The sequence below is a fragment of the Passer domesticus genome, chromosome 8, assembly GCF_036417665.1.
Source record: "Passer domesticus isolate bPasDom1 chromosome 8, bPasDom1.hap1, whole genome shotgun sequence".
Taxonomy (NCBI): domain Eukaryota; kingdom Metazoa; phylum Chordata; class Aves; order Passeriformes; family Passeridae; genus Passer; species Passer domesticus.
This window is the reverse complement of record NC_087481.1, coordinates 4,213,028-4,237,056: the sequence shown is the minus strand read 5'-3', so window position 1 is coordinate 4,237,056 and position 24,029 is coordinate 4,213,028. Positions and strand designations below refer to the sequence as shown.

The following is a 24,029-nucleotide window of genomic DNA, read 5'->3' as shown; positions in this document are numbered from 1 at the left end:
CCCATATTATTTTCTCTCCCCTGTCCAGCCATGGAGGGGAGTGCTAGAGCAGCTTGGTAGGCACATGGACTCCAGCAGAGGTAACCCACCAGAAGAAGCCACAGAAGGCCAGCTTTCCTCTGTCAGCAACTCACAGTGCATGTCAGAAGAGGCCAAGTCTACCCTTAAGTAGATTTTAATGTTTTTCTGCTTCTGATTCTGTTACATTAAAAGAAATGCTAATATTCACCCTATTTATCTTAATTATCCCTCCTTCATGTGTGACCCAGAGACATTGTGTAATCAGGCAGTCTCACATTTTATTTAGGTGAAATAAATGAATCTGCAACCACTTTTTAAAACTTTTTGTACTATCCTTATCAGAGCAGTAATGAACAGAAATGGGCACAGCTTTGTGGCTGCCCCAGCTTTGGGATGGGCCCTGGGCCTGGAGCAGGAGCAGCTCTTGAGGGCCCCAAGGCCGGGGCTCTTGTGCTGCCCTGGGCACATGGAATGGCAGCAGGGGCTGCAGAGCTCTCAGCACCTGAGCCAGAGGGGAGCAGGGCAGCCAGGGAGCCTCCTTTGGCCTTGCCCAGCACCTTCCCCCATGGCTGGGGCTGAGTCCTGTGTGAGCTGCAGCTGCTGCTGTGCCCTTGGCAGGGGCTGAGGCCGTGGGGCCAGTGGCCAGAGCAGCCTGGCCTCAGCAGAGCTGTGGGGCCAGAGCCGGCTGGGCTGGGCTGGGGAGAGGCCCTTGGTGCTGCCCAGAGCTCAGGGCAGCTGGCAGAGCTTGCAGGGAGCTGGGCTGGGCTCAGAGAGCCTGCCCCAGAAACCATCAGTGTCCATCTCAGCCTGGCTGAGCGTGCAGGGGCAGGACTCAGCCCAGGCCGTGTGGGGCAGGGCCAGTGCCTGTGCAAGGCATTGCAAACAGGCAAGTGCCCCAGAGAGGAGGCTGCTCTGTGCCCTTGGGGGCATGGACAGAGCAGGGAGGGGGCCCAGGACATTTGTCAGTGCCAGCCTCTGTGCCCAGCCCTTGGCAGCCCTGGCTGCTGAGCCCAGCTTTGCCCTGGGCTGAGTTTGGCTGTGGCCCAGCTCCATCCTCCTGCGGGGCTCAGGGCCTGTTCCCGGCCATGGCCAGCCCTGGCTGGCCTCTCTGCTGGCCCAGAGGCCGGCAGAGCCCGGGGCAGGGCTGTCTGTGCAGGCCCACAGGTGCCAGGGGCTCTGCAGGAGCTGGCAGAGGCTGCCCCGCAGGGAGGCCATGGGGCACAGAGCCCCAAGGCTGCTGTGGGCAGCACGGCACAGGGGCCCTTCCCAGCCGCAATGCTCCTGGCCTGGGCTGGGCCTGCACAGGGGCTGGGCCACCATGGCTGGGCCAGCACAGGGCCACCAAGGGGCCACGCAGCCGCTGCTGGGGCTGACAGCAAGGCCAGGCACACACAAGCAATTGCTGAGCATGGCCTGCGCTGGCCAGGGCTGACTGTGCCACAGGCAGAGCTCAGCTGCCCTTGGCTGCAGGAACACTCAGGAGCCCAAAGAGCCTCCATGGCTGTGCTGGAGACCCAGGCTGGAGCAGGGAAATGCAGGGCTGCTGCAGGATGGAGAGGGCATTGAATTCCTGCACACACCTCAGTTCTCTGACGATCCTGGCACCATGCTGGGCCCTGTTTCAGACTGGAGCAGAGCAGATGTTGATGGGACAGGAGCCCTGTGGGGCTGGCAGGGACCTGCAGCTTGCAAGGTGCTCTGCTCTCCCTCAGGTGCTCTTGGAGGGATGCAATCCCAGCTGGGCACCTCAGGGCACAAGTGGCACGACTGTTCATGGGCACACAACTGATATCTGCCTGGAAAGGGGCACAGGTTTTAATATCTGTTATTTTCTTAATGTAGAAACAAATCTTTATTATCTGGGTTATTTGACTACTTTAAGAAATGGCAAAATTTTCCCATGAGGAACAGGAATTTCCCGGATCTACTGGATTCTTCTACAGATAGTAGAAGAAGAAATACTGATCTTCCCCTCTACTTCTGTCACCAATGTTCAGTCTAATATTTAATGAACCTCTTTCATCAGGTGTTTCCGGCTTTCCTGTTTAAATGGCCATGTCTAAGGATGTCTCTTCACTAGACCAGCTGGATCTATGACCTTCCCTTTTCTCACTGATTTCCTTCTCTAGATGCTCTCTAGTCATTCAAGTGCCTCTTAACTGGCTGGTTTCATACTTAGAGCTCCAGGAAGTTGTCCAGTCTTTCTGATACTCTAATAAATACCACATTATTCAACATCTTACTTGTGTTTATAGCTATCACAGAATTACCTTTTCTTACGTATTTGTCCAAAACTGTACCTCTATGGAAATCCCCTGAGGATGGGGGACATGTCAGATGCTGCTGGCACATCTCAGAGAGCTGAGGAAAGAGCTGTGATGGTTATTAAACTGTATCATGTTCAACTTCTGTTTGTTGGCCAGAAACCTTTCTGTGCCTCTGAGTGTCACCAGGCCCTGACCCCAAAGGACACAAACCTGATGAGTTGTGGTTCCCACTGCAGGGGCACTTGGACCTTGGTTCTGCACAGGAGAGCTCTTCATCTCCTTTCCCTCTTTTCCTCCCTCTGGGCATGAAGAGAGCTCCTGACTTCAGTGTGTGACTCGTGTGTGCAAAGAGCAAATCTGAGCAGAATCGGGGCAGGGAGGATTGGCGGGACCTTGGGACCTGCGCTGGGTACAGAAGGTGTTTTCCATTGCTCTGAGACTGTCTGCTGTGTAAAGTGGATTTAATATCCAGCAGAGGAATGACTTTTGCATTTGATGGAGCTGTGCCTTCGCTTGGCTTTGTTGGATGACAATCAATGAACATCCCTCTGTGTCCCGGGCAGCTCCTTCTCCAAGGAAAGCAGGTGGGAGTTGGAGCCGAGGAGCTGAAAGCTGCAGGTGTAGCCTGGGCTGGAGGGAGCTCAGATTTGCACAAGGCTGCTCTGAGTGCCAGGACTTGGATGGGGGAAATGGTGGGGTGGGGGTAGGGGCAGAGTCTGATTGATTGTCAGCCATGAAAGGTCTTGATTTTCATATCTATTAAAAATGCATGGGGGAGTACTTGCATTCAAAATCAATTGGAGATTGCAGATATCAATGAATTACCAGTAAAAAAAAAAATACAGGGCATAAAAATATTTTTTCACAGTCTTTTTCCAGATAGAGTATTCACTTTAAATAGCCTTCTGAAATCTTTCTAATCAACCACAAAAGATTTGGAAACCTAAATCAAATTAGTCCCAGAGGCTTGGCTTCTTAAGGTGCTCTGAATGTTAATGAGCCCTGGGACACTGAATTCCTGCACTGAAGAGCTGAAGGCTGAACAAGCCTCTGGAGCAGTAAAATCCAGCAGCAGCCTCCAAGTTGCTGAGGATGTCAGCAGCCCCCACTGAGGCCATCCCTGCCCAGAGACCGTGGGGGAATGGGCAGACAAGGAGAGCGTCCCTGGGGCTGGGCCAGCAGAACTCAGAGGCCCCAGTGGCTCCAGCTGGGCAATGGAGTGTGGAATGTGTCTGGGAAAGCCCTGCCTGGGCTGTGCCAAGCAGGACAGACAAGCCCTGACTCCCATCCTCCAAACAACTCTCTCAGTGAGACATTTAAAAATAATTACAATTGTTAGTGTATTCTGAGTTGGATGTACTGTAGAAATACTAAGAAGTGATCCTGAAGAGCTCAGAACAACCAAACAGCCTTTACTGGGAAATTTAGAAAATCAGATGACCTTTGGAAGAAGGTTTAGTATGACATTCAACCAACAAAAAACACTTCTCAAAGCATTAATTTGGCCTATTCAACTTGACAAACTCTAAGCCTGTTCAATTTTAATTAAACTCAAATTTTCCTAGAGGGCATATAAAGTAGAAGTAGACAGAGAGAGAGAGAATGAGAAGTAAGAAATATAGAGACAGGCACACACTGAGCTACCAACTCCTGTATTCCAGCACTGTTCAAATGAAAATTCCAAGAGGATGTAGGGTCAAGATGTGTGCTTGCCTTGTGGTTAGCCTTCAATACCCCTTGGTCTTCCTGGGCCCTTCCCCCAGGTGGGACTTGGGCTCATTTGGTCACTCAGGAGCTGGGCTGGGGCTCCAGAGGTGGCTGGGGAGCATTGCCTGTGCTGTGCCAGGGACTGGCAGACTCTGCTGGGCTGGGATAGAGGCTCTGGGGTGATTGGGATTCCAGGGCAGGGCAGTGCTGGGCTTCCAGGGCAGGGCAAGGCTGGACCTGCTCTTTCCTCCCCCACACATGGAATATTTCGAGCCAAAAATTTCCAGTCTCTTCACAAATAGGCAATGTTGGAGGTGGAATCCCAATTCTGGCCATGGACACCTGGAGGACAATGACAGTACTTTTCCATAGGATTGAAAGCCCCAGTTCTTGGTTCATTTTTTATTTGATTGCTTGGATTTTGTTTGGTTTTGTTGTTGCTGTGTTTCCCTGGTGTGCCTGAAGTGTCCAGTCAGAAGCAGAGTGACTCTTGCCAAGTAACTTTGTGGTGCTGTCACTTAATATTAAATCTGGTTTCTGCTGATCCCTTGCTGGGATTTTTTCAGTGCTCTCAAGCCCTCGTTTGTAACAGGGTGAAGGAGCCCTGGCCCAGGCTCTGGCCCTGGGGGACACGGGGATGCTGCTGGGGGGTCCCTGTCCCCCTGTCCCACAGCCCCAGCCCCCCGTCCCCATGTCAGGCTCTGGGGTCGATCTCGTGGAACATCCTCTGGGGGAGGCTGTGGAACTGGGTGTGGGGACCCAGGGGGACAGGGGACCCCGCTGTGCACGAGCAGGGTTGGACTGCTCTGGGGGAACTGTGAGGGGGGCTGGGGCAGAGTGACCTCCCCAGTGGTCTCACACAATCCCTGTGATGTCACACAGCCCTTTTGAGATGTCACACAGCATCCTTGTGATGTCACAGAGCCAACTCTGGGATGTCACCCTGGAATGTCATGCGGATGCACTGTGATATCACAGAAGACTCTGTGATGTCAGAAAGTCAGCCTGTGATGTCACAGCCTGCTCTATGATGTTACACAGCCACCCAGTGATGTCACAACCCACTCTCTGATGTCACAGAGCCACTCTCCATGATGGCAGGATCTGCTCTTTGGCCACAGACTTTACTCTATGATGTCACAGACAGCTGTGTGATGTCACAGCCTCCTCAGTGATGTCATAAAACCCTCTCTGTGATGTCATACATAGCATACTCTGTAGTGCTACAGCACATACTTTGACCTCACAGCCTGCTCTATGATGTCATACAGCCATGCCATGATTTCACAGCCTGCTCTGTGATGTCACACAGTCTCCTCTATGATGCTGTAGCTGCTCAGTGACCTCACACAACAATCTCTGTGATGTCATAGCCCAACCTGTGACCTCACACAGCCCACTCTGTGCTGTCACACAGCCCCTTGCTGACATCACAGCTGCTCTGTGCCTCTAGTACACAGCCACAGAGGTGCCGCTGTGACACAGCCCCCTCGGCGACATCCCCCAGCCCCTGCCAGTGCTGAGCCCCTGTCAGCTCTGGCTGTGTCCTGCTGGTGTCCCTGAGCTGCCCTGGCAGTGCCCCAGCCCTGCTGGGCTGTGCACAGGAGCTGCTCCTGGCCAGAGCTGTCTCTCTGCAGCGCTGCCCTTGCCAGGAGCTGCCTCTGGGAAAAAACAGGGAAGGTGGTTTTCAAAGTGCCACCTTCTCAGCTGACTGTGTTTGTGTCCTCCTTTCTGTCCTGCCTCTCTTTGCCTGCTCTGTTTCTCTCTCAGTGTCTCCCTTGACCTAGGGCAGCTCCCACCAAAGACCCTGCCCTGATTTAATTCCCAGTCCAAGGAGCTACAACAACCACGGGTGAAGTTATGAATGCTGGCAGTGAAATGTCACTGTAGGATCTTGCTCCACTTAGCTTTTGGCTCCTTCTGAAGAGCTTTGCCTTCAAGGGCAGGAACATCTTTTCCTTGCTAGGAACTGGAATTGCAGCCCCTGGGAGTGTGTGCCATGGATCCCAGAGGGGCATTCCCGAGGCTCCCAGGGTGCTGCTCCTGCCGTGCCTGCCAAGGAGCTGTGCAGGGCCAGGGGAGAAGGTGCAGCAGCTCTGTGGGTTCCCAGAGCAGGAGCGGGAGCGGGAGAATCCTGGCGCCCACACGCTGAGCCTGCAGCACCCCCTGCCCCAGGAGCATCGCCCCCAGCCCCAAGCCGCAGCTGAGGGGGAGGCCGAGCTCGCCCCGGCTCTACCGAGGGGTCTCCAGGAGGATTTTTTTGGAGAGTGTTGGGAGCCGGCAGATCCCGGACTCCAGCCCCGGATATCTCTGGGCTCCCTAGAGGAGCTTTTTCGGGGGGAGAGGAGCTGCGATAGCCCCTCGGGAGGGTCCCGGCGGTCCACGTGAGGATGGCCCGGTACCGACAGGGCGGGACATTGGTTTTGGGGATCCCCGTGAGAGCCGGGGCTGTGGAACGTGGGAGCCCCGGGGCAGGGAGAGGGGAAGGGGCGATACCGGAGCCGGGGACCCTCGGCAGCCCGGAGATGAGGCGGGGATGGGACCCCCTGACCCTGACAGGGGCATGTCCTGGGTGACTTCATGATGCTCGTGCCCCCTTTGGTCTGTTTAGCCCAGAAATGAGTTCTGCACCTCTAAGGCTGGTTCTAAGAGCAAAGGAGGGGAGGAAGAAGCTGCAGTTTGTTTTCAGAAACTGCACTCACTCCTCCACATTCCGGCTCCTGGACTGTTGTGATGCCTTAAGGAGCTGGAACAGAGGCTAGAGGGTGTTAAGAGGAATAAAGTGGATTTTTATTGAAGTGCTTTAAAAGGTCACACCCTGGCCCTACTGGAGCCTCAGTCCTGGCTCTGCCTGGATGGCTCCAAGATGGGAGCAAAAGAGGGCTCAGTCATGAGATCTCACATTTTTATAAGTTTTAGTTCATTAGCATTTAGGAGTTAACTGCCCAATTAATACCTTCAAATGATGAAGTTTCATCCTCCTTGCTTTCTTTCCTGCCCTCCTCTTTTCATGTTGTTTATGCTTTGGGCCTGAAGTTTGAAGAGATTGTCCTTGAGTCTCCAGCTTGAATGGGATTGTTTTGTCTTCACCACCCTGTGAAAAGATCCCAGTAACACTCAATATAAAGCTAAAAGCTGCACACCAAAGCAGAACAGAAAAACTTAAAACCTAAGGTATCGGTTGTCTGTGGACAGGCAGACAGCAGGACAGAGCTCTCCTTTGCATTTAGTTAGTTTTTAGCTCGCTGAGGCAGAGAAGTTTCCTGGACTGTGGTTTTCCTTTTTCTTTGGAGCTGCTTAAACCTGCTCTGGACTGAACACCCAGAGAGCACAGGCAGCTCTCTGTGGCCTGTGGCCACGGGGCCGAAACTGGGCTGAGGCATTTCCAGTGCTGGAGGGACTCATAAGAGACTGATAGGAGACTGAGTGAGCGAAGCTACAGCCCACAGGGCGACTTGCTGAGTTTCTCATCTCCTTTGGAGCAGCAAGAGGTTTTATTGTTTAATATTGTTAATTTCTTGCTGGATGGTGAATGCTTTGTCTGTAAAATAAACAAGGTTTTTCCACTTTTCTCCAAGGAAATCTTTTCTCGAACCAGCTGGGGGAGGAGCTGTTTGAATTCACTTTCTAGTGGAAACCACTTTGGAGGTTTTTTCCCAAATTTGCCCTAAACCAGGACAGGGCGGTGGGGAGAGAAGGGAGCCCAAAGTGGCTGGATTGGGGTGAGGCTGGATTCAAGAACCCCAAAACCCCCCAGCATGTTGAAGCAGGACCCTGGAGAGGGGGGATCCCCAGGATCCATGGCATCCCCAGCACCCTGAGACAGGGATGACCGGAACCCCAGAGGGATGAGACTGGAAATGGGACACTCCTGGTGGCTTTTTTTGATTCACTCTTGATTTTTGGAGGTTTTTATGTACATCAAGTGATCTCTAGAGATAGATTTGGGCGAGAGGAATGCCCCGACCAAAGGCATTCACACCTTGTTTTTCCCCAAACCAGGATTTCCCATACCCAAACCTTGGCCAGATGGAGGAGAGGCTGAGAGGAAGAGGAAGATGCCCCAGGACACGCAGGCAGGTGGGGAGGAAGTCAGTGCCCCTTTCCCCTCTGTCCTGCTCCATCTCCCAGCCCAGCATGGCCCCCGGCTGCAGGACAAACCCCATTGCTGATGCTGTCCTGCCAGGGATGCACTGGGGAGGGATCTTCTTCCCCTTCCCTCTGGCACGGAGGCAAATCCCATCCTCACCTTGTCCTTCCTCCCACAAACAAGGAGCTGAGGATGGAGACCAGGCAGGACAAATCCCAGGGCAGAACCTCATGGAAGTGGCTGTTCTGAGCAGCTCCACGGGGCAGGAATCCAAGGGGGAGGAAAAGCCCCAGAGATCCCACAGGAGGAGGGGCTGCAAACCCAGCACAGAGTGCTCTGAGGAGAAAAGACCCACCCTAGGCTGGGAAGGCAGCCAGAGATGCAACCAGAGCTCAGAGATGGTGGTCCATGAGCAGCTTCATGACAGGGAGAGGCTTTACAAGTGCTTGGAGGGTGGGAAGAGGAGCAGATTCAACCTGATCCGCCACCAGAGGATCCACACTGGGGAGAGGCCCTACGAGTGTCCCAAGTGCCAGAAGAGGTTTTGGACCAGTTCCACTTTCCTCCTGCATGAGCGGATTCACTCAGAGGAGAGGCCCTTCCGCTGCCATGACTGTGGGAAGGGCTTCAAGCAAAACTCCACCCTCATCACCCACTGCCGCATCCACATTGGGGAGAGGCCCTACGAGTGTCCCCAGTGGGGGAAGAGCTTCACCCACAGTTCTAATTTAACCAGACACCAACAGAGGCACCAGTAGGGGAAGCCCTGCAAGTGCCCCAACTGCAGGAAGATCTTCATGCACTGCTGCAGCTTCATCCCCCATTGGATGACCCATGCTGGTCAGAGTCCTGGTGATCCATGTTCCCAGTGATCCATACTGGGAAGACACCTGTCCCTTCTGCCCCTGCCGATGGCATGATGTGGGATTGATGAACATGAGGGTTTGGCCATGGCTGTGTTGTTACATTCACTCCCACCTCAGGTCATTGCCATGGGCAAGAAAGGGAATCTCTCTATCTTCCTACGAGGAGAAGAGTGTCCTTTCTTGGCAGGAGGAAATTGTGTCTGGGAAGAGACAGTCAGCTGAGTTGTAGTTTTCCATTTTTCTTATCCCTTTTGTTATCAATATTGTTGCTGTTCCTGTTTGTTCCTGATCTTGTTGCTGTTCCCAATAAATTGTTCCTATCCTAGCCCAGGATCTTTGCCTTTTGTGCTTTCCATGGGAGGCAGGAGGCTAGCAATCTGCAGCACGGTTTTAGCGGGACCAGGAAATTGGGGAATCCCATTCCTGAACCCCACCCTGTGGAAACCAAGCATCCCAGCTGGTCCCAGCCCTGGTTGCCATGCTAAGGATCAGATTTGTCACAGGCCCTCAGAGGGGTTCCATTAGGGCTTTCCAAGAGTCTCTAGGCTGTCCAAGAGCTGGAATGTCACAGGCAGAGACAGGGGCTCCATGGACACCTCCCAGGGGTTTCTGGGGATGGTAAAGAGCCCTGTGGTCAGAGGCAGTCACAGCCATTCCATGGTGACATCCCAGGGCACCTTGGGCTGCAAAGGCTCCAATCTGTCACAGGCACTCACGGGGGCTCCACGGTGACATCCCAGGAGTCCCCAGGCTGCCAAAGCACCGGGATGTCCCAGATACTCACAGGGGTCCCTGTCATGGGCACAGTGGGAGCTTCAGGCAAAAGCTTTATTTCTTTATTGGAGAAACTCATGCTGAATCATGAGGTGGGGAAACGACACCCAAAACCCACCATGGATCCTCAAACCCATGCAGGGCCCCTAGACTTCTAAAATTCCTTCTGAAAGAGGAGAGTGGGAGCGGCTGGATCGAATCCCAGCCCCAGACTTTGTCAAAGGTGTAAAAGATTGGACAGGTAGAATTGAACCTTAATTCAATTTGTCCCACAGGATTAACAATGGAATACCAGATATATTTATATAAATACAGCTCTGACTGATTCTGATCATGATTTGATAACATGCCTTATTTACTCCACAGAGTAAATTTTTAAAAAACCCAGTAATTTACTCCACAATACAGGAACTATAACAATTATTTGAATATTCTGCTCTAGGAAGCAATTTTGAAGTCAACAATGCCTTGCTTGAGTTGATGGAGCCCATGGCAGGCAGAGCCTCCTGCTCCAGCAGGAACTGCCTTTCCTGTGCCATCAGCAGGGCAGGTACCGCTGCAGGAAAAGCCCCAGGCCAGCCCCAGCACAGGGAAGGGCTCGGGCACAAGGGCAGAGTGCCATGCTGGGAGCTGTGCCAGGCAGAGCCTGAGGCACCAAAGGCACCTTGGCAGCAGCAGCTGCTTGCAGGCCATGGCCAGAAGCCTCCCTTGGCAGCCCGGCCTGGTGGCCAGCACTGCAGAGCTGCTGCCTCAGGGCTCATTTCTGCCTGGGCTCTGAAAAGCCACTTCTGCTCCAGGAGCCTGCCTGGGAAGCCATTGGCCCCAGCACCTTGGGGACAAGATGTGAATGACAAAACTCTTCATGCCAGCAGAGACAAGGCAGGGGCAGAGGAAAGGGGAGAGCCAGGCCCAGGGCACAGGGCTGCCATGGTGATGGCTGTGAGGTCACTGCCCCTGCAGCAGCCTGGCTGCCCTCAGCAGACATTCTGGCCAGAAGCGTTGTGAGGGCACCCAGCACATCAGAGAACCCACACAACAGGAATTCTGTCCTTGGGGATAAGTGGGTTTCACTAGTTCAGGTTATAAAAGCTCCTGTTCTTGGACAATTCCTGTGTTTCCTGTGATGGGGAATCCACTTTTCTGGGAAAACAGTTGCAGTTTTGTGCCACTGTCATAATTGTAAAATATTTCTCCTTCTAACAAATGTAAATCCACCCTCATTCAGTTGAGAGTTATTGACTCTTGTTCTATTACTGCAAGATGTGGAACAAAATAATGTTGACCACTATTTTTCCATTTTCACAGACCTTGGAAAGTAACCAAAAACCTCCCAAGATGGGGTTTGGACGCCTCATCACATAACCAGGAGGTAGAAGGTGGTAGCTCTCAGCTCAGTGGTGTGGAGACTGAGGACAGAACAGGAATAGCCTGAGAGGGATTGAAGGGTGGTTTCAGAGAGGCTGGAGTTTTTCTTCATTGTGTAAAACACCCAGAGAAAGAAATAATGGCACCAAGGGTCTGGAGTTCCCCCGCCCCAGGAAGCAGGCATTCTACCCAGACAGACAGCATCGGGTGAGGAGCGTGATTTAAAGAGGATTCCGCCCCTCCACCCTGTGGGGCACGACCCTGCAAGCCCAGGAAAAGACACTCTACCCCATCTGGTCAAATTTGGAGTGGCCACAGAATATTTTTCCTTTTCTGTAAAACTCATTGGTCCAAATTCTACTGCAAAGTCCCCGCCATCGATTTTTCCATTGGTTGTCCTCCTCTATCCACTCCTTTCCAGTGCCCTACTCCTTCTGCTATTAGACCCCGACCCTAAACTCCACCCCTACCCTGTCATATAAAACCCATGACAAGCCACCACCCCCTCTCCCGATTTGTTTCTTGTTTTGGTCCCTGGCACAAAAAAGGATCCTGGGCTTTGCTAAACCAAGACCAATCCTGTTGCCTTCCTTTCCCTGTTGGTCATCGATGCCTGCCTGAGGTCTGAGACTCCGGGGTCTGGGGGAGTCATTTTGCTGCTTACTGCAGTGGAACACAACACAAGGGCAGCTGGGGGGGCCAAGACTGGACACTAGGATTAAGGAATTTCCCTCCCAGGGCAGGGCTGTGGTGCAGAAGGAGCCTGGAGCAGCCCAAGGCTTTGTGTGGGCAGGCAGAGGCAGGCAGGAGGCAGAGCTGTCAGCAAAGGAAGGGGCCAGCCAGGTGGGGCAGCCGGGGGATGATGACAGCCTGCAGGGACAGAGGCGCAGGGCAGGGACACTGTAGGACAGCCTGGGCTGCAGAGGGCACAGGGATGGGCAGCAGCTGCAAGGCCCTGACAGAGCCAACTTGGGCAGCACTTTGGCCATGGCTGCTGGCCCTGGGCCTGAGCCAGGAGCAGGAGATAAGTGACCCTTGCAGGCCTGGGGCCTCATTGCCTCTTTGTCCCTGCTCAGCAGCCTGGCAGGGGCCGCCCCATGGTGCTGCCCTTGGCATTGCACATCCCCACATGCCAGTGCCCATCAAGGGAAGAGCCCTGAGCAAGGAGGGAGGGACAGGATCTGCCTGGCCAGGGGCTGGAGCTCAGGCCTTGGCCCTTTGCATTCCTGAAACACATCCAGGTTTGCTCAGCACCAGAGACACCTTTCCCTTGCTTGTTTCCACCTGTGATCACTGCCTCCAGTGTTCTGCTCTACCTGGAACCTGGGAACACATTCACATGAGTTGTGTCCCTCCTTGGGACCCATTAGAAGTTAAAGAAAGTTTGAAGTTTGAATCTGATTTGGAGTTCTTGAGAAGTTCTTTGAGGATACTCTGAGGGACTGAGTCTGATGCAAAGAGCACCAAAGCCCCAGAGGGTCATTAAAGTCCTTGTGCTGTGTCTGTGCTGCTGAGCTGGGCCGGGCTCCTGGCCCAGAGGCAGCTCCTGGCAAGGGCAGCGCTGCAGACAGACAGCTCTGGCCAGGAGCAGCTCCTGTGCACAGCCCAGCAGGGCTGGGGCACTGCCAGGGCAGCTCAGGGACACCAGCAGAGCACAGCCAGAGCTGACAGGGGCTCAGCACTGGCAGGGGCTGGGGGATGTCCCAGAGGGGGCTGTGTCACAGCGGCACCTCTGTGGCTGTGTCCTAGAGGCACAGAGCAGCTGTGATGTCAGCAAGGGGCTGTGTGACAGCACAGAGTGGGCTGTGTGAGGTCACAGGTTGGGTTATGACATCACAGAGTTTGTTATGTGAGGTCACTGAGCAGTTACAGCATCATAGAGGAGATTGTGTGACAACACAGAGCAGGCTGTGAAATCATGGCATGGCTGTATGACATCATAGAGGAGACTGAGGTCAAAGTGTGTGCTGTGACATTAGAGAGTGGCAGCATGACATAACAGAGAGGGTTTTGTGACATCACTGAGGGGGTTGTGACATCACAGAGCTGTCTGTGACATCATGGAGTAGGGTATGAGGCCATAGAGCAGATCCGGATGTAACAGCTGGTGGCTCTGTGACATCAGCGAGTGGGTTGTGACATCACTAGGTGGCTGTGTAACATCATAGAGAAGACTGTGACATCACAGAACAGACTGTGACATCCCAAAGCAACTTTCTGACATCACAGAGTCTTCTGGGACATCACAATGCAGCTGCATGACATTCCAGGGTGACATCCCAGAATTGGCTCTGTGACAAAACAAGGGTGCTGTATGACATCCCAGAGTGGGCTGTGACATCACAGGTGGCTGTGTTACATCATAGGGTGCTCTGTGACATCACAGGACGCTGTATGAGATCACAGGTGGCTGTGTGACATCCAAGGGGCTGTGTGACATCACAGGGTGGCTGCGTGTCCCTGCTCAGCAGCCTGGCGGGGGCCGCCCCATGGTTCTGCCTTTGGCATTGCACATCCCCACATGCCAGAGCCCATCCTGGGAAGAGCCCTGAGCAATGAGGGAGGGACAGGATGTGCCTGGCCAGGGGCTGGAGCTCAGGCCTTGGCCCTTTGCATTCCTGAAACACATCCAGGTTTGCTCAGAACCAGAGACACCTTTGCCTTGTTTGTCCCCAGCTGTCATCACTGCCTCCAGTCTTCTGCTCTGACTGGAACCTGGGGAGACTTTCTCAGTTGTGTCTCTCAGTGGGACCCATTAAAACTTCAAGAAAGTTCAGTGCTTAAATTTAACTTCGAGTTTTAGAGAAGTTCTTTGAATACTCTCTCAGGGACTAAGTCTGATGTAAACAACACCAAAGCCCTGAGAGGGTCATTAAAGTTTTCCAAGTCCAATTATGGAGAAATATTTCAAAGAGCTTGTAAGACATACACATGCCTATTTTAAAGGGTTTCTTTTATTACATTTCTCTTTAGATCAGAGGTGATTGCAGCATTCTGTGATTGATATTGACCCAGGGTCTCTCCTCAGGAGCTCTGGCCTGCTCAGAGAAGCTGTGCCTTGAGCTCTGACCCAGTGTGGACAACCTTGCTCCACATTCCCCAGCCCCATCCTTTCTGTCCTCACTCACCTGGGACCTGCTGTGCATGCAGAGCTGGCTGCACTCAGCCTAAGAGGGGTTTTCCCTTTTTGTATTTTTTGAAGCAATCTAAAACTCTTGAGTTTCCCCACTGAACACAGACACACTCTTCAGGTGTGTGCCAGCCCGAGGTGCCACCAAAACCACTGCAGGCTGCCCTGGGCCAGCTGTGAGGGTGGATCATCAGCCCAAGCTGCACTGGGCCACTGCAAGGGGCTGTGGCCATGGACACTGCCCTGACCCCACTGCTGGGTTTGGCTGCCACGGCAACCCTGAGAAATTAAACTGTGCTTGGAAACACTGGGGAGGACTGGGACATACTGGGAAACACTGGGAACACTGTAGGAGACACTGGGATATACTGGGATTCACACTGCGGAGGACTGGGACAACCTGGGAACACAAGGAATGCTGAGGGAGAATCTGGGTGGACTGGGATGGACTGTGGGGGTACACTGAGACACAGTGGGACATGCTAGAACATACTGGGATATACTGGGAGTGACACTGGGAGTGACACTGGGGCATGGGACATTGCAGGGAAGACTGGGAGACACTGGGGCATACTGTGGATGGCATTGGGAGGAACTGAGAGGGACTGGGAATGAACTTATGTGTATTGGGACAAATGGTCTCTACTGGGAGGGCCTGGAGGGGCATAGTGGATGTGCTTGGTTGTACTGGGCATGAACAGGGCAATACTGAGAGGGACTGGAGGGATTGAATGCTCTGTTCCCACCTCTGCCGTCTCCCATTTCCAAAGCTCCCATCCATCACCGCTCACAACCAAACAGCCCAAGGGATCGGGGCCTCAAGGGCAGAGCGTGATGTCAGTGCCATCTTTTCGTTTTTTCCTACAACTCCTGTCATGCTCCAGTCGCAATTGAGCCCCACTGGAGCCGGGACTGCAATGCTCGTCATGCCCCGCGCTCCACAGAGCCCACCCCGGCATCCACCCCCCATCTGTCCCATAAGTGTCCCCCCGACCCTTCAGGATCCCTCAGTGCCCCTCAGAGCCCATTTGGGACCCCGCAAAAAGAGTCCCCGGATCCCCTGAGTGCTCCCAGCCCCACAGATGCCCGGTACAGCCATTTCTGGGAATTCATCTCCTCTCATCCCCCGCGGCCCCAGAGCCCCTCATAGCACAGCCCTGCGCCTAAAACTGATGCCGTGCCATGCAATCTAAACAGCCTGGTTGGACCTCCCCCAGCGCCCCCTAAATGCTCCCAAACAGTTTGCGTTCCCCCCGAGGACCTCAATTTGTGGCTCGGACGCAAAAGTGTCCAGCAAGTGCCTTCCCGACCCCCAAACGCCACGTTCCCACCACTTCCGGGACTTCATCTCCCGTCATGCCCCGCCATCACCAAAAGCCATTGCAGCTGTGCCTAGAACTCCCGTGATGCTCCGCGGCTCGTTAAACCGTATTATACCCGCGCCTACAACTCCTGTCACCCCCCGTGCCCCAGAGAGCCCCGTTCGAGCCCCCCAAGGGCCCGCCTGGACCCCGAAGGGCCCCAAATTCCCCTCCCTGACCGCCAAAAGCTCCTGTGGACCCCCAAGTGCTCCCCTGGACCCTGAACTGTCCCTCAGAATCTCTAAGTGCCCCTCCAAGTGCCCACCCAGCTGCCCCAAGTGTCCCCCAGACTCCCAAGTTCTCTCTGAATTCCCTCCCCAGACCCAAACTGCCCCAAATGTGCCCTAGAAACATCCCCAGGGACCCCTAAGTGGCCCCCTTTACCCTGTCTGAGAAAATAATAAAAAATATGACAAAAGATCTAAAAATAGCAAAAATTAGCATTAAGGAGAAATAAATGGCCAGTAGTGGTGAATGAATAAATGAAGGGAATTGTTTTATTTAAAACCAATGACAACCAATTTTTTTGATTGCTAAAAAAATGTATACTTTTTTTAAATTAAATATAAAAGGTAATAAAAATATAGAGTAATACTGATATCAATTAAAAAAACTAAAATTATACTTTTAAAAATTAATAAATTTTATTTATTTAAAAAATGCACACTTTTTTTATGTTTTGGGATGTCAGTCCCAGGTGAGGGAAGTCAGACATGGTGAGGCTGGGGGTGAGGAGCAGCTTGTCCAAACACGGTCAGCCCGCAAGGGGCTCATTCTTCTCTGTGCCCAGACCTCCTAAGGAGACATTCAGCATCAAGATCACTTTGGGAATGCTTCTATCACCTCTTTTCTGAACTGAAAATAAAAAACCACCCATATGATTAAATCCAAACATCATGTGTTTGGTGCACTTTGAAATCTTCCTCCTTAACAGAACTCCAAACTGACTCCAATCACTGCACAAGCCCTGGAGACTTGAAGACAATTGAAGGGAGACAAAGAGTTCCTGAGGGCTTTCTGTATTTTAATCAGCCCCACTGTGGATTTGGGGCTGGGTCCAGGAGCCTCAGGCACTGAGAGAAGGATGAAGAAGCTGTTCAAGGAGTCAGAAGCAAAACTCCAAGTGCCTTGGAGCACGGCTGGGCCCCAGTGAGGGCAGGGAGTGCCAAAGGCTCCCCAGGGACTGGTGAGAGCAGATCCTTGAGGCCAGGAGTGCAGGGAGCCCAAGGCTCTGGGCAGGGAACTGCAATGCTGAGCAAGGCCTGGGCTGGCGGGGGGAAGCAGAAAGGCCAAGCCCTGAGCCCAGCCTGGGCCAGCAGGGCCTGTCCCTCACGGGTGGCTCGGGGCTCTCTGTGGGGCAGGGGGATGTCAGGGGCAGCAAGGACAAATGCCATCAACCTGCAGCCCCTGCCAGCCTGGCCAGGGAGGCCGAGGGAGAGCCAAAGTGCAGCCCCCGCCAGGAAAGTTCCTGCTGTGGGGCCTCCAGAGGCGCTGCCCGAGCCCAGGGCACAAAGGCCTGGGTGCCTGTGGCCCTGCCAGCCCTGCCCAGCCCTTGGCCATCTGTCCTGCAGGCTGTGCCCCCTGTGCGTGCTGCTCCTGTGCCCTGGCCGGCTGCACTCGCCCCTCTCGCTGTGCCCCAGCATTTCTCAGCCAGCGTTTCTGTGCCCTCCCTGGGCTCCCTGCATCCAGCGCTGCCGGCTCCTGGCACACAGAGCCGGCCATGGCCCAGCCTCACGCTGCCACACCTCGAGCACCACAATTCCACCCTGGTAGGGACTTTGCTTTCTCCTCAGCTCCAGGCTGAACCTTCCAAGCTGCACTTTGGGGAGGTTTCCTGCAATTCCCACTCCCAAGGAAAGCTCTGTCTCCTGCTGTTCATGAACAGAGAAGGGCTGGTGGGAGAAGTGCTGGTCAGAGGCTGTTTAGGGCACAGTCACAATGAAATTATTGACTTTTTAAATATTCTGTAAAAGAAGGAGGGACATCAATAAATCTTCTACACTGGACTTTTGAGGGCAGACTTTGGCCTGTTGAGGATGCAGATTTGGGGAGTACCAAATCAGGTCTTGATTTTTTTTAAAAAACAGCCCTCAAAAACCACTAGTTCCAGGAAGGATGGAAACACTTCAGAAAAGAAATCTTGAAGGGGCAAGAGTAGGCTGTCCCCTTTGTGCAGAAAGATGCACAACTGCCCAGCCCACAAGGAAAAGAAAAGAACAAGCTGCCAAATTCTTCAAATATTTGTCCTGCTTTGCTGCAAGAGTTGTGCTGCACACACAGTGTGGAAAGCTGCAGTTGGTGGCAACCTTGGGACAGAAGCTGCACCTCATTCTTCAGGAAAGGTTCACGGAAAAAGCAAACAGGACTGAGGAGAAGATTCTGGAAAAACTGAAAGAGCTTTTAAGAAATTAAATGAAAATTGAAACAATTCAAGACGTTTTTCTCGATTTATTTTTATGCTCCCCTTTTCCATCTTGCACTAGTTGTCCATCCCATTAATTCCAAACAGATCTCACCGCTAAGATCCATGAGTTGGCAAGTTTTAGACATTTTAAGATACCATGACCTACACACAGTTTGGCTTCCCCTGTTTTCCTTGGAAAGCAATGTTGGAGAGGTAAGTGCAGTGTTTGTGTCAGGTACAAATTCTTCATTCAGGGATTGCGCTCTGAGAGTGTTTGACCCTCAGCAGGGACAATGCACAGCAGGGACCGAGGGGATTCCTGAGCCACTGTGCAGGAGTCCAGACTCTGGCTCTTGGCTGAACTCGGCAAAGTTCCCGTGTTTGGACAGGCTCAGGGGCTGCCCTCGGGTAACGTGGGGCTCGGGGCGGGGGCGAGCGGGCAACGGACAAACGGACACGGGGACAAACGGCCCCGGAGCTTCAGTTGCAGCAGCAGCAGCAGCAGCAGCAGCAGCAGCGGCAGCAGCAGCAGCAGTGAGAGAAAAAACTTTAGATTCCGTTCTCCTCTCCCTCTCCCTCTCCCTCTCCCTCTCCCTCTCCCTCTCCCTCTCCCTCTCCCTCCCCGCTGTCCCGTACCTCTCCCGCTCTCCCTCTCCCGGTCTCCCCTCCTCTCCCCGCCTCCCTCTCCCCGTGCCCGGCCGGGCCATGCCCCCGGCCCGCCCCCGGCCCCGGGCGGGGCTGCCCCGTGCCCGCCCCCGGCCGTCCCACCGAGGTCTGGTCCCAGCCCGGCTCTGGCCGTGCTGGCGGTGGCGCTGCTGGGCGGGGTTTAGTGCCTGGGGCGGCATCGCCGGCTTTTGGCTACGCCTGGCCCGAGCCCGACCCCGACCCCGGCCCCGGCCCCGGCCCCGGCTCCTCCCGGGGCCCGCGGAGGACACACGCGGCCCCGCCGCTCCCGCCGCCTCCGCTGCGGCTTGCCCGGCCCGAGCTCCGCCGCTCGGCAGCGCGGACCCCGGCCCCGCGGCTCCCGGGTCGCGTTCCAAAGAGCGAACGCCGGGGGATGGCCGGGCCGGGGCGGGTGAGGGGCGCTCGGGGCCCGTTTCTGGCCCCGGGCCGAGCGCTGACAGCCGCGTCCCGCCCGCAGGGAAGGCGCAGGAGTCCCTGCAGGAGCGGTACCGGCTGGGTTCCCTGCTGGGGCGTGGAGGATTCGGCAGCGTCTGGTCGGGGATGCGGCTCTCGGACGGCGCCCCGGTGAGCGGCGGGGCCGGCGGTGGGCACAGGAGGAGGGGGCGCAGGAGGAGGAGGAGTATGGGGCTGGGCAGGGCGGGCGTTGAGCTGGGCCCACTGCTCCCCTTGGCTTGCAGGTGGCCATCAAAAGGGTGCCACGGAACCGCATCTGGCACTGGAGCGAGCTGGTGAGTGAGCCGGGACAGTGGGAGAAGCCGGGCCGTGCCGGGCGGGGATGAGCCGAGCCCCGGCATGGTGGAAGCCGCCAGGACGTCCCGAGGGAGAGCGGGCGTGGGGCCAGCGCAGGGCGGAGAGCATCCCGGGCTGGCTGAGGGGTTGCCCAGCCCTGCCCAGCATCGGCCCCACTGACGGCATCGTGCTCCTCCCGCAGCCCGACGGCACCAGTGCTCCCCTGGAGATTGTCCTGCTGGACAAGGTGTCCACTGGCTTCCCCGGTGTCATCCAGCTGCTGGAGTGGCTTGAGCTCCCCAGCGACATTGTCATGGTGCTGGAGCGGCCAGAGCAGTCTCAGGACCTCCTGCATTTCATTCAAGGACGGGGGTTCCTGCGCGAGGAGGTGGCGCGGCAGCTGTTCCGGCAGGTGCTGGAGGCCGTGCGGCACTGCACCAGCTGCGGGGTCCTGCACCGCGACATCAAACCAGAGAACATCCTGGTTGACCTGGCCACCGGGCAGGCCAAATTGATTGACTTTGGCTGTGGCACCTACCTGCAAGAGACAGCCTACACTCACTTTGCAGGTGAGCCTACACAGGGCTGTGCTCCCCCTCCTGGCATCTCACAGCCCAAGATCTCACAGCCCAAGCTGGGTGTGGCAGCGGGGATTCTCCCTTTTGCTGCCACTCAGGAAACTGAATCTGCAGCTGAGTTGCTTTAGAGCAGGGGTGGGTGGGGAGCCATCTTCCAGCCCTGCTGGCAGCCTTTGCCCACCACTGTGCCCAGGACTGGGGCTGGGCTGGGACAGCCAGCCTGACAAAAACAGCCGTGGGTGGGGGTAGCAGAGAGGGAGGTTGGAACCTGTGTCCCAGCCGGTTTGTGTGCAGGCAAGAGGAAGGGCTTGGACTGCTGCACTTGCCCTGTTTGTCTTGCCTTTATAATATGTTTGGGGCAATGCAGGCAGGGAGAATGAGGGCATGGTTTTTCCCCAGCACGCAGTGGGTATTTCCTTTGCATGTCATGGTCAGGCCTAGCCAGGGCTTCCACTGTCCCCTTCCCACACCAGTGGCTTCTTTTGCAATCCCAAGTTTGTACACCAGTCCCAGATGCTAGTGAGAGGACAGTGGTCACCCTGTGTGCCACTGATGCAGCCCCCACACGCCCAGGGATGCTGGGTCCAGCCTCTGGGAGCAGTAGCATCCCCCTGATGAACTCCATCTGTATTCCACAGGAACACCATCATACAGCCCCCCGGAATGGACCCGCTTTGGCTGGTACCATGGCGAGCCAGCTACCATCTGGTCCCTGGGCATCCTGCTGCACGAGATGGTCTGCGGGAAGATGCCTTTCAGGAGGGGCTGGAACTTCAGCTGGGGCCAGCTCTCACTGCCACAACGGCTCTCTCCAGGTGAATCCTCTTCTCTGGGCACGGGGGGAATACCAGTGCTGGGAGACAGCAGCGGGCTCGGGAGCATCCCGCTCTGGCAGCTGCTGAGGAGGTGGCACATGTCCTGCTCTCCCCCAAAACCAAGAAAGTTCAGGCCCAGCTCTGAGCGCATCCAGCATGGCCTGGGCATGGGAATAGTGGGGCAAAGCAGACAGGAGCCTTCTCCAGCTGACGGGCAGTTTCTGGTTTCTCTCCCCAGAGTGCCAAAATCTGATTGGGTGGTGTTTATCCATGCACCCCTTGGCCAGACCCTCATTAGAAGAGGTGTTCTGTCATCCTTGGATGCAGGATATTCATCTGCCCTAGAAGAAGGGAGAGAGCCACAAGCACACTGTGCTGCAGGGCCCTGGTAAGTTACAGCTGCACACATGCCTTGGCAATGAGAAGCAAAGAAAGCCAGCAAAGTGGTGTCACTGCACCAGGGTCATGGGATGGGAACATGCAGCCCTTGTGCTGGAGCTGAGCTGCTCTGCCCAGCCCTGGTGGCTGCCATCCAAGCAGGTTTTGCTTGTCCTGGTTCCCTGACAGCTGGGGCCCTGGGCAGAGCCCTGACAGCCTGGTCTCACCCCAGGGAAGGAGAAGGAGCCCCCAGAGTAGCTGTACTGGGGGAGGCTGCTGCTGCAGGAGACAGCGAGGATGACATGAAGGATGACATGAAGGATGACAACCTCTTCCTCAACCTGGCCACCAGCAGTTGAAGGTGATGCACTTTGATTGTGGCACCTTCTTCAAAGCCAAACTCCACAGAGAATTTGCAGATGAGTCCACACGTGGGGAAATGCTCCCAGATTTGGGCATTGCCCAGCCTGGCTGGGAAGCAAAGGTTCCCCCCTTTGCGGGGGTAGATGCAGCTGATCCATCAGTCGGCTGCCCAGCTGCTTTTGGCAGGGCTGGTGAGATGGGCTGGGGTGGGTACGAAATGGGAGTGGGCTCCTGGCCCTGCCAACAGCCCCCAGCACCCACCGTGCCCCAGGCTGGGGCTGGGGCTGGGGCTGGGGCTGGGGCTGGGGCAGCCAGCCCAACACAAACAAACCGCTGTGGTGGGAGCAAAGGTGGGACTCCAGAACCTGTGCACAGGTGCTTTGCTGTGCAGGCAAGGAAGGGCTTGGGCAGCTCCACTGCCCTTGTTTGCTTTGGGATCATGGTTATTGTGGGGGACAGTGCAGGGGGAAGGGAGAAAACCTGGGCGTTGCTCACACATGGCTGGGTTTTTCCCTGGCATGCAGGGCTTGGGCCTTCCTCAATCCCCTCACAGACATATGATTTTTCCCTTTGTTCTTTTTTTCCCTTTTTGTCTGTAATCTATTTTCAACAATTTGTTGTTTGTTTTTCTAGAGGCAGCATTCTGGTTGGTCCAGTCTGGATCGGGAAGTTCTTGGGAGCAGCTGCGGCGTGGATGGGCCGTGCCCTTGGAGCAGGCTGAGGACATCGTTTGGGACCAGCTTTTCTTCCAGCCATGGATGGCATGAGGTGGGTCCCCGTCTGCTTGGCAGGGTGGGATCAGAGCTTTTGGGAGATGGCAGCGAGCACAGGAGCATCCTGCTCTGGGCAGCTGCTGAGCAAGTGGATGTGCCATGGCTGGCTGCAGGCTGGGCACACGTCCTGCCCTCCTGCCCTGCTCCCAAAGGCAGCACTGATGGGCAGCTCTGGGCACAGCTCTGGGCACAGCCAGCATGGCCTGGGCACTGTGGGCAGCTGGGACAAGGGGACAGGAGCCATCAGCTGACGGGCAGTTTCTGCTTTCTCTCCTTGCAGCCGGGCTCTGCGGATGCTGAGGCTGCTCTGGGCTCTGCCAGGGCTCTGCTGGAGCTCAGCACCGGGCCGGAATCAGCCAAAGAAGAAATGGTGTCACCTGCAGCACAGACTTGCTTGAGCATTTTGGCAACACAGCTCAAGTTTGCAGAGTGACACCTCCCAAAAATTAAACTTGTTCAATACCTTCTGAAATCAAATCAATCTGGGATGACTCCAAATGACATTTTTCAGCTTGCTCAAGCTGTAGCTCAGCCCTTCTCTGAACAGTTCTCTCCCCCAGCTGCCTTTTACTTCTCAACTGCTCCCTTTTTTCCCCCAGTGAATTCCCAGCTCGTTGCTGTCTCCATCACTTGCTGGCCTTCCTTGTTGCCCCTGACCACAAGGAGGGCTGAGCCCCAGGTTTAGGGACTCATGCTGTCACTGGCTGAGGAGCAGCAATGTTTCAGAGGTCCAGTGGCATTTTAGTGTCATTCAGAGCCACTCTGCAGCCCTCAGCTCCCCTCACTGCTGAGTTCCCACTCCCTTTTCCTTGTCCTTGCAGCAGGATGAGCTCTGTGAATCCCCTTGAGCCTCCCCACTCTTCCCAGCCAATGCACCCACCTCAGTGAGGCTGAAGCTGAAGCTTCTCTGTGTCCTCTGGCACACCAGTCCAGTCCCCTGTGTGGGGAGCCCCAGCCCCAGAGCACAGCACACAGCAGTGCAGTCCGGGCTGGAGCAGCTGCCCTGCAGCCCTGGCTTGGCTGTTTGTGGCAGCTGAATGCTCCCTGTTTCCAGCTGTCCCTGCAGGATGACCCCAGGGCAGAGCCCAGCCGGGCTCCCACTGCAGCCCCTGGAGCTTGGGGCAGACAGTGCTCCCAGAGCTGAGGTTCATGGGGAGTACTCGGATCTGTGCCTCGCACTCAGTGCTGGCAAGTGGTGTGTTCTCATCTCCTGCAGCCTGAGGGGAAAACAACCTGTGCTGCCAGGCCAGCACTGCCCCTCTGGGCAGAGACAAGGCTGAAAGGCTTTCCCATTCCAGAGGATCCTGCACTGAGCCTTGGCAGGGCCTGGCAGGGCTGGAGCCGGGTCTGGCCTGCTGTCTGGGACTCACTGCCCACCAACCACCCCCACCCACCACGCTCCATCCTCCAGAGACAGAGGGGTCTGTGTGTGCCAGGGGCTCTTGGATGTCTCTGTATCCATGGACAGAAGGCTCTGTGTGTGCCAGGGCTCTTGGATGTCTCTGTATCCAGGGACAGAAGGGTCTGTGTGTGCCAGGGCTCTTGGATGTCTCTGTATCCATGGACAGAAGGGTCTGTGTGTGCCAGGGGCTCTTGGATGTCTCTGTACACAGGGACAGAAGGATCTGTGTGTGCCAGGGTTTCCATAATGTCTCTGTACCCATAGGTATGGGATGAACACGGACAGTGAAAGTGTCAGTCACCTTGCTTGCACACTCCTTCCT

The 24,029-nt window shown here is 55.2% G+C and overlaps 1 protein-coding gene across 1 annotated transcript; it reads left to right on the top strand.

Moving 5' to 3' along the window:
- Nucleotides 1-8,483: 8,483 nt before the first annotated feature.
- LOC135306127 (serine/threonine-protein kinase pim-1-like) lies at nucleotides 8,484-20,727 on the top strand (the record flags this gene model as incomplete). The annotated part of the gene is made up of 5 exons (XM_064429657.1): nucleotides 8,484-8,782; nucleotides 18,987-19,233; nucleotides 19,347-19,397; nucleotides 19,601-19,967; nucleotides 20,615-20,727. Coding segments are annotated over exons 1-5 (1,077 nt in total), but the record flags the coding sequence as incomplete, so codon positions are not given.
- Nucleotides 20,728-24,029: the final 3,302 nt, after the last annotated feature.